Source organism: Lipotes vexillifer, unplaced genomic scaffold (assembly GCF_000442215.2).
Source record: "Lipotes vexillifer unplaced genomic scaffold, Lipotes_vexillifer_v1.1 scaffold1122, whole genome shotgun sequence".
Taxonomy (NCBI): domain Eukaryota; kingdom Metazoa; phylum Chordata; class Mammalia; order Artiodactyla; family Lipotidae; genus Lipotes; species Lipotes vexillifer.
The window spans coordinates 263593-273503 of NW_006798649.1; the positions used below are offsets into that span (position 1 = coordinate 263593).

Here is a 9911-nt window from a genome sequence, read left to right on the forward strand (position 1 = left end):
AATGTGGCCCGTCTCTTTTTTACATCTTTTTAAAAAAAAAAAAAAAAAAAAAAAAGGTGGGTCGGGGGGACAAGAATCTTTTCTGGTTTGTCACAGTGAGTTCCACATGGAAGCTTGCCTTTTGCATGAGTGTACCTGTTTGGGGCTGGGGGAACAGTCACTGCCTCGGGGTTCAGGACTCGCCTCCCTCCCTCTGCCCCTCCTCCCTCAGGATGTCCATGAGAAGCCCCGGCTCTGCCCAGCTGGCCCTGGATGACGTTGGCACCATGGTGAACTGTACTGTCAAGTCAGAGGGGAAGAAGGAGCCCTGCCACGAGGCCCCCCAGGGCTTGGCCACTGCAGCTGAACCCCAGCCCGGAGATCCAGCCCGGGCCCCCCAGGATGGTGCTGACCCTCCAGCTCCAGCCCAGGTGCCCAGCACTCTCCTAGGGGCTCCTGGGTCAGTGTCCCCACCCCGCCTCTGTAGCTCCTAGGCCTGTGCCCTTCCCCCTAGTGGGTGGAGCAGGCACCCACCAGCCTAGCTGGGCAGAGGGGCAGGCAGAAGCATTCTCCTCTGGGGCAAGACTTAGGTGGGTGGGTGGGTCAGGCTACCTGTCTGAGCAGGACATAGACTCACTTCTGCCCTCACTCACCTGATATGAACTGCTCACCTATGTGTGACCAGTCCTTACCCTTGAAGACTAGTTGAGAAATAGGACACACACGCTCACAGGCTGGCTTAAAGATAATCTACTAGCTTTTTCATATGATTCGAGAAAAGCAGCCTTATTAACCAAACCAGAGTTAAATTGCTATTAAAGACAATACAGTTCCTTATCCTCAAAATGAAGGAGCTGAACTACATGAGTGGTGAAGATTCTTGCAGCTCTTAAAAATTCCATGATTCCATGCAAGAGATGTAAAAAGGGAATACTTAATCAAATGCCAGATGAGTGAAAATGAGGAGAGTTTTAGGGCTCTGAGGAGGGATCCAGCCAGGAGGAGTATGTGAAAGGGGGCTAAGGGGTAGGGGTGGTGATCTAGGAAGACTTCCTAGATAAGTAGGGCTTTAAGCTGGGTCTTAAAGAATGGAGAGGACTCAGATGAGAAGAGGAGAGAGGGGACAGTGTCTTAAAGAGGGTGGGATGGGGGCCTTGAGAGTAACCTGCGGGGGCTGGAGTCGTAGGTGCATACAAGGGAGTAATAATTAATTGCTGGCTTTTGGCCTCTTAAGTCTGCAGTGGCAAACCTCATTCACATGCATTATCTCCCTTGATCCCAGCAACAATCCTGTGGCAGGGGACGTATTAGTATTTCCATTTTCGGAAGAGGGAGGTCAGGTTCAGAGAAGTTCAGGGACTCGTGTGGGCTCAAGCACATTGTGAATCACTGAGCCCAGGTCTCTTGTCTTTAAACCTTTTGTTCTTTTCACCAAATCTTTCAAGCCAAGTCAGAGCAAAGGTCGGGAAGGTGGGAAGGGAGGGAGGGCCCTACTGGAGGGTGGGGCTGGGTAGATTCTGGAGTTCCCCTAGGATACACATCCCCGGGGCGCTCAGCCCCGCACACTGCAGTCTGCCCCCATTCCCGTGGGGGTGACAGTGACATTCAGTGTGTCTTACAGGATAGCAGCTCCCTGGAAAGCAATGGGTCCCCAGAACCCAAGAGACCAGGAGGCTCCGAGGCTGCTTCTGGAAGCCAGGAGAAGCTGGACTTCAACCGAAATTTAAAAGAAGGTAAGACGTCATCTGCCCTAGTCAGAGACGGGGGCCTGGGTGGGGAGGTGTTAGGACAGTTACTCCTTAGCCCTTTGGTATCTTCCAGTCGTGCCGGCCATCGAGAAGCTGCTGTCCAGTGATTGGAAGGAGAGGTTTCTGGGAAGGAGCTGTGTGGAAACCAAAGATGTCAAAGGTGAAGGCCCATATGGGTGGGCAGGGGACAGATGTCTGAACCCCTTTCCCTTCTCCAGGCCTGGCCCTGCAGTCTAGGCCTGTAGGGCAATTTCTGGGGCTCTTGGTGCCTTCACACCTGGCCTGTGCCACTCTGGCTCCTGCCTGGCCCTAGGGGTCTGCACCATCCCTCACCCGGGACTAGGTGTGGGTGCACTAGGCTTATTCCCATGCGGCAGAGGCTTATTCCCATGCAGCAGAGGCCTGGTGGGAACCAAATCCCCTGGGACCCTTGAGACCTTGGGGATGTCTTAGCCACTTCTCAGATCTCACTATAAAATGAGCCAAATGTTCCCTTTCACTGATGGAAATTAATTCTAGGCCACCAGGACCTCACTAAATGAATTAAAGTGGTGTTGCCTCGGTTCATCAGGGTGATAAGTTTCCCAGTGTGGTTAATCACACTCCCAGAGGAATCTTTTTTTTTTTTTTTTTGCGATATGTGGGCCTCTCACCGTCGTGGCCTCTCCCGTTGCCGGACGCGCAAGCTCAGCGGCCATGGCTCACGGGCCCAGCCGCCCCGCAGCATGTGGGATCCTCCTGGACCGGGGCACGAACCCGTATCCCCTGCATCGGCAGGCGGACTCTCAACCACTGCGCCACCAGGGAGGGAGGCCCCCCAGAGGAATCTTAAAACAATGCAGATCCCCAGGTTCCACCCCCACCTACTGAATGAGAACCCCAGAGGATGGGGGCCTGGGCATCTGTATTTTTCAAAGGCTACCCGAGCAATTCTGATGCAAACGGTCTGCATCCTGGCACTTAGGAGTAACTGCTGCATCTGACGTGAACTGGATTAGAGACAAGGAAGCACTGACATTGCTAGTTGAGGACCATGTGCCAGATCCGGGACTAAGCTTTACATTCAATACCTTTAACCCTCCCAGCAACCCTGTGAAGTGTTGATTATTGTGCTCATTTATAGATTCAAAAAACTAAAGTGCAGAGAAGTTGATAGCTTGCCCAGCAGCTCCCAGGATGGATGAGTTAAAAGAGGAATTTGAACCCAGATCTGTCTTGCTCCAAAGCCTAAGCGTGTCACTCTGGGCCCTCCTGTGGGTTAGTTATCCACCCTGACCCAGTGGCACTGGGCACTTGAGGATATCCCAGAGGTGGGCCAGGGCTGAGATGCCCCACCGTCAGCATTTCCAGGGCCTGGAATCGGTGACTGATGGTGGGGACCTTCTAGGGCAGCTAGTTGTCAGGTGACAAGATGAGGAGGCCTCTCCAGGGCAAGGACTGTATCTCAGTCATCTCTGTGGTCCAGCCCCTGACGGGGGCCTGGGGCAGAGCGATTGCTCTGTCGTATGGATGGACTGGTAACAGATGAACAAACAAAAGTTCTCAATGGTGGTTGCTTCACTGTGGAGCAGGGACCCAGGAGAGCCTGGCAGAGAAGGAGCTCCAGCTGCTGGTCATGATCCACCAGCTGTCCACTCTGCGGGACCAGCTCCTGACGGCCCACTCTGAGCAGAAGAACATGGCCGCTATGCTCTTTGAGAAGCAGCAGCAGCAGATGGAGCTGGCCCGGCAGCAGCAGGAGCAGGTAGGCCCTGCTTGGTGTCTGGCTTTCTTTCCAGGGATGGGGATCTGTCAGGGCCTAGAGAGGAGCATGGTGGGGGCAGGTGGGGAGGGGGCCGTGGGCAGGGGCTGGGCATTCCCACCTCTGGCGGTTCATCATCCCTTGTGAGGGGACAGGGCGTGGAGCGGCGCTGCGGGGCTCAGAGTGAAAGCAGCTGGCTGCGTCCTGCCTAACCTCCATCTCTGGTCTCTGAGGAAGGGGTGAGCTCTCCACAAAAGGAGAATAAATCCTGAGGGTTGGCTGTTCGGCTTCTTGCCCTGTCCAGCTGTCCTCCATGTCCTTGCGCTAGGCATGGGAGGCAGGGTGTGGATGGGGCCACAAAGGCTTGTGGGAGGTGGGATCCTGGGGCCTAAGGTGCATGCTCCCATCACCTACTCTTTCCTTGTGCCAGATCGCTAAGCAGCAGCAACAGCTGATTCAGCAGCAGCATAAGATCAACCTCCTTCAGCAGCAGATCCAGGTAAAAAGAGGGGAGGGCTGGGTGCTGGGATCCAGGTAAAGTGGGGGGAGGGCTGGGCTCTGGGGGAGCAGGGGCTTGAGGGGTTGACACCAGTGTGGAGAGGTACTGGAGACAGGGAAAGGCAGGGAGTGTGGACTAAGCAGAACCACTCAGGCATGACCCTAAGGAGGGGGGCTCATTTCTGCTCTAGCCCCTCCCCTGTTTTTGTCCCCTATTTCAAGGGCAGGGCCCAGAATCTCTTCCTCCCAGCTGGGGCCTGAGGGCAGGAAGACAGAGGCCCACAAAGGGGGCATAGGGTCAGATGGATCCTTTTGAAAACTGTCCCTGCCCCAGGCCTGCGTCTCTCATCCCCAGGTCCACCCTCTGTGTTCAGGGATGACCACAGCTGGGTAGCTGGTTGGGCCCCCCAGGGACTCACACAGGGTTTCTTTGCCCTCAGCAGATCAACATGCCTTACGTCATGATTCCAGCCTTCCCCTCAAGCCACCAACCTCTGCCTGTCACCCCCGACTCCCAGCTGGCTTTGCCCATTCAGCCCATTCCCTGCAAGCCAGGTGAGTGTGGGAGGGGAGGGTTGACCTGAGGTCAGGGAAGGAGCCCAGGAACCACTCTCATCCATTAATGTGCAGTGTGGCCTTTCTGGGCCTCACTTTGGGATCTGTCTAGTCAAAGAATAATCCCTTCTTTCTGAATTTCACTGGGAGAATGAAAAGAAATAGCACATTGAAAACCATAAAGTGCTTTCCAGACATAAGAGGATGCTGCCTATCTAGGTCTAGTCCCCCAGTTCTGGGACATTTCCTGTACCAGAATATTAATGTTTTGAATGTTGACTGAGATTTATCCATCTCCCCAATTCATGCTGGTGCTCTGCCCTGACAGTGGCACTGCTACCTTCTGCCCTGTCACTGAGACTCAGTGACCACAGATAGAGTAGCAACACGCGTCAGTGCTGACTGGTTGTTGGGCAGCCACGAGGGTGATAAAATGTGGACTTTGAGCTCAAGGAATTTACGGTCTGGGGAGGGAGACAGAAGGACACCAACAGCCGGGGAATCTGGGAAGGCTTCTTAAGGAGGTGGTGCTCGCTTGGGTGCTGGGGGAGTAGACTTGTGAGGGTGAAGCTGGGAGCTGAGGGTGGAGGGAAGGGGCCTGGGTCCTGAGGCAGAAAGCCCAAGGGGGTGTTGGAGTTGAGGGGAGCATATGGCAGCTAGTGGGATATGCCTGGGGAGGGCAGTCGGGGCTGAGCATGGACTTTGGGATTTATTTTGTAGAATGTGGGATGCACGGGAACATTTCAGCAGAGGATGTGTTGTCACACTGGCTGTGGGTGGTGGGGAACAGAGGGGTACCAACTGGAGGTAAGATGGGGTAGGGGCTGCTGAGGGGATTCTAGAGATGGGGGATGACAGCCTGGACTAGGGCAGTGACCGTGGGATGGAGGCAGAGATGGAATTATTAGGCTACGATCATTGATTCCTTATGAGAGGTCCTGGGGACAGGGCAGAGATGCTGCCCATAATTGATCCAGGAGGGGAAAGGGTTTTAAGTCAACTCCCTTTGGTCAATGCTCCCTGTTCCATGTGAGAGAGAAGGCAGGGGACATCTAGCTGGGTGAGTTCCTACGGGTCCACCAGCAAGGGCTTTGGGCTGTGGGCTCAGTTCATGGGCCAGCACCACTGACTCCTGGGTGGGGGAAGGGAAAACACAAGGGACTGAGAAAGTCAGGCCCTACTTTGAAGGCAGTTTCTAATTTGGGGTGAAGGAGTGGGGACTGGGAATGGGGAGAGGTGAAGGGGGAGGACAGGTTGCACAAAACCATTGCACCTACAGGTGTCCATAGAGCCGAGCTGCAGGGGTGAGGAGGGCAGGGGCCTAGTTGTGGGGAGGGGGCCACACCCTTGCTGGACAAGGGGGGCAGGGGGCAGGAAATAAGTTGTGGAAGACCTGGACTGGCTGGGCTGCCCCCTGCTTTGTTTGCTCCTGAATCCTAGTAAGCAGGAAGCCTGTGGCTGCCAGATGCGCCACCACCTCCTCCCCCGCTAACCTCCCGCCCCCCGCGTTACCTGGGGCCGCGGCGGGGCTCCACCCCCACCGGGAGGCCGGCGCGTCGCTCCCGCTGCAGCCGGGGGTCCCGGTCCAGCTGCGGCTCCCCCCCGCCCCCCCCGCCCCCCCCCCCCGCCCCCTCTGCTGAGTATGAGTAACACCTCTCCCAGGTCACGAGCCATAGGTGGTGCCCAGGTGCCTATAGCATAGGGTCCAAACTCCTGGGCTCAGCCTTCACAGGTCCCGAGCCCTGCTTGCCCATGGAGTGCCAGCCTCATTTCCCACCTCCCGCTTTCCCACCTGCCCGCCTGCCATGCCCGCTCACGCCTCCCCTCCCCCCAGGAAGCCTGCTCCAGTCACCCCAGCTGAACAGAGTTCTCTGGCATGCCACCCATGCAGCCCATATCACTGCCAGCCATGTGGTCAGTGGTTTGTCTACATGGCTTATCTCTCCACCTCAATTGTCAAGTCAGGGATGCTGGTCCTCCTTGAGGGAGAATGAAGCCAGCTAGGTAGCAGAGAGAGAGTGCATGTAGGGGGGAAAGGTCTAGAGGATGCGGCTGGGTTCAGAGTTCAGATCTCAGATCTCAGATCTCAGTGCTCCCATTCATTAACTATATGGGCACCCATGTAACTTCTCCCAGTCTTCATTATCCATACAATGGGATGATGTATTGAGTACCTATTATATGCCACATACCAGGGATTACGTTGAGATAATGCACATGAGGCCGGCTACAAACCAGGCAGCTGCTTTTGTACCCTGCATGTAGTAGGTACAAAACACAAGTACCCGTAGAAAGAGTAGATGGTGTACCTGATCTCGTTTCACCATCGGGTGGGAACTCTGCGGTCAGTGGGTTGGGAAGGGCAGGAACAGGGTGAAGATGGCTGATCAGTGTGCCGGGCAGTGGGGGACGAGGGCACAGGAGGTCCTCAGCAGTGCTTTGGGGCTGGGAGGGCAGTGGTTGGAAGCAAGCTGGGCCAGCTCCGAGCCTCTGCCCACTCTGTGCTCCCGGGACCTCGTCAAGCAGGGCGTCTGCTGTTCTGTGCTCATCCAGGACTTTTCTCCTTGCCGCCTTTTCCGTAGTGGAGTATCCGCTGCAGCTGCTGCACAGCCCCGCTGCCCCAGTGGTGAAGAGGCCTGGGGCCTTGTCTGCCCACCACGCCCTACAGGTACTGCCCCCACCCACTGGCCTGGGGCTCCCACCCTCACCTGTGGTGGCTGGCTGCCTGCCTAGGGGACCATGGGGTCCTTTGTTCTTGTTCTCCTGCTTCTTCTGTCTTCCTTTCCTGTCTGCTTGTCTCTTCCTCTGTCCCTCTGTCACCCTGTGTCCCCCCAGTCCCTCCGTGGAGGTGTCCTCTGGTGTCTCTAACCGTCTGGGTCTCCCTCAGGAGCCCTCCCAACCCCTAAACCTCACGGCCAAGCCCAAGGCCCCCGAGCTGCCTAATGCCTCCAGCTCCCCGAGCCTGAAGATGAGCAACTGTGGACCCCGTCCTCCCAGCCATGGGGCCCCCACACGGGACCTGCAGGCCAGCCCCCCCAGCCTGCCTTTGGGTAAGTCCCCCCTACACCTTTCCCTTCAGCCCTCTTCTAGGAGAGAGCTAAGAAGGCAGGATATGACCCTGAGCGTGTCCCTTCCCCTCTGTGGGTTACAGTTTTTATAAAACAAGGGGTTAGGCTTGCTCTCTTTGGCCCCTTTTAGTTCCAGCACTCAGTGTCCCGGAAGAAGATCCCCTTCCTGCTCTCCCCACTGTATCTGATTGGGCACCTGAATCAGGGATTCAGGCCATTCTCATTTCCAGTCTACTGTCACCAGGACTCCAGTATAAATGGCGCCCCCTTGGGGATGTGCAGTGCAACAGAGGGGAAGAGGGCGCACCACCCCAGGGTGGCAAGACATGAAATGGGTGTACCTCCCTCAATAGCCCCTCCTTTCCCTTCCTTTCCTTCCCCTGTCCCATAGGCTTCCTTGGTGAAGGGGATGCTGTCACCAAAGCCATCCAGGATGCCAGACAGCTGCTGCACGGTCACAGTGGAGCCTTAGAAAGTCCCCCCAACACCTCCTTTCGTAAGGTGTGGGCTCCCACTACCCTGCACCTGGGTGGGCAGGGGTGGAAGACACAGGGTCTGAGGCTACCAAAGGGAAGAGCAGGGGAGGGGAGCGGGGTGCCGCAGAGGGGGCTGATGTACAAGTTGCCCTGTCTACCTAGGACCTCATTAGCCTGGACACATCCCCAGCCAAGGAGCGGCTGGAGGACAGCTGTGTGCACCCACTGGAAGAAGCCATGCTGGGCTGTGATGTGGACGGTGAGGGCTCTGGGTACTGGGCTGATTGATGGGCAGGAGGGCCCACCTCTGCTTCCCACCAGGGCCAGGGTGGGTCAGGTTGTGTCTGTCTCCAATCCCCTCGGCTGTCTCTGGGCCCCTGCTGGTCTTACTCCTGGCCATCCCTGGCCCTGTGGGCGCCTCCCGGCGCCCTCTGGTGGTCAAGTAGGGGATGTTTTTTTCTGCCAGCCCTGGAGGACTCTTCCTTACCCCACACTGGCTGCCCTGCCTGGCTGACTCCTCCCCTGCTCCCCAGGCTCCCGCCACTTCCCTGAGTCCCGGAACAGCAGCCACATCAAGAGGCCCATGAATGCCTTCATGGTGTGGGCCAAGGATGAGAGGAGAAAGATCCTCCAGGCCTTCCCAGACATGCACAATTCCAGCATCAGCAAGATCCTTGGTAAGGGCCAGTGGGCGGGGTGGGGTCTTGGGGGGCTCTAGGGGCTCCAGGAGCCATAGTCCAGCAGGATCTAGTTGCAGGAGTCAGCTGGGTCTAACTGGGGCTTTCTGGGTGACGGTCCACACCGTGGTAAACTCCAGTGGAACCTGATGGCGCGTGGGAGGCAGGCAGGATGTGGGACAGCTGGGTCCTGGAGTCTGGTACCATTGTAGGGCTCTTCTGATAGCACCTGCACCGAAGAACTCAGGCGGGAGAGAGTGTGTGTGTACATTCTTTAGCTCCCAGACCCCATCTCTCCCTAACTTGTTCCCCTGTTTGCCCAGACCCTTGGAGCTGGCTCTGGCAGGAGACAGGAGAGACTGGTATTCTTGGGCTCTCAGTAGAAAGGTTTTTGAAATTATATGTCCTCTTTGGAGGCCAAGGAGAAATGTGGGGCAGGGCAGGTGGAGCTAGAAGAGGGCAATTGTTTCCAAACCTCAGCTCGTCCAGTTCAGGTCTCTTGTCAACTGAGACACCAGGTATTTTGTCCTCAGCAGGGAGCCTCTGGGGATTGTTGGGGGCCTGGGTGGCTACTCTTTTGTTTTTGCAAAACGTACAGACCAGAGGCCTCCCAGAGTCGCTGTGTAGTTTGGTATGTGGGTGGGTGCTGTGTCTTAAGCTAGCAATTGGATATCCTTGTACATGCCAACCTCATTCATTTGCTCAGTATCTATGGAGCACCCACACTGGGCCAGGCCCTTGCTGTGTATAGGTGCTTGCACATATATCTGGGGACCAAAACCTTCTCGGGGCCTCCAGGATCTGCAGGGGGCTGGGGGTGTCAGCAGAGCCCAGCTGACTGCCTGCCCCTGGGGGCTGGGCCAGGCTCCCGCTGGAAGTCCATGACCAACCAGGAGAAGCAGCCTTACTACGAGGAGCAGGCGAGGCTGAGCCGGCAGCACCTGGAGAAGTACCCTGACTACAAGTACAAGCCACGGCCCAAGCGCACCTGCATCGTGGAGGGCAAGCGGCTGCGGGTGGGCGAGTACAAGGCTCTGATGAGGACCCGGCGCCAGGATGCCCGCCAGAGCTACACGACCCCGTGAGCAGGCCTCCCCAGCGCCTGAGACTGTGTGTGTGTGTGTGTGTGTGTGTGTGTGTGTGTGTGTGTGTGTGTATATGTGTGTGTG

At 56.7% G+C, this 9911-nt stretch overlaps 1 protein-coding gene across 2 annotated transcripts in view; it reads left to right on the top strand.

The window, feature by feature from the left end:
• Positions 1-212: 212 nt before the first annotated feature.
• The window catches only part of SOX13 (SRY-box transcription factor 13), a 10622-nt gene continuing 923 nt past the window's right edge, over positions 213-9911 (top strand). Inside the window, exons 1-12 of one of the 2 annotated variants that reach the window (XM_007470651.1) lie at positions 213-410; positions 1601-1712; positions 1801-1887; positions 3299-3471; positions 3899-3967; positions 4407-4521; positions 7104-7189; positions 7409-7571; positions 7981-8090; positions 8228-8324; positions 8599-8742; positions 9607-9823. In XM_007470651.1, coding sequence (XP_007470713.1) covers positions 213-410; positions 1601-1712; positions 1801-1887; positions 3299-3471; positions 3899-3967; positions 4407-4521; positions 7104-7189; positions 7409-7571; positions 7981-8090; positions 8228-8324; positions 8599-8742; positions 9607-9823 — 1571 coding nt within the window. Of the gene's footprint in view, positions 411-1600; positions 1713-1800; positions 1888-2883; positions 3158-3298; positions 3472-3898; positions 3968-4406; positions 4522-7103; positions 7190-7408; positions 7572-7980; positions 8091-8227; positions 8325-8598; positions 8743-9606; positions 9824-9911 lie in introns of those variants that run through there. The other variant, XM_007470652.1, reaches the window with a different exon arrangement.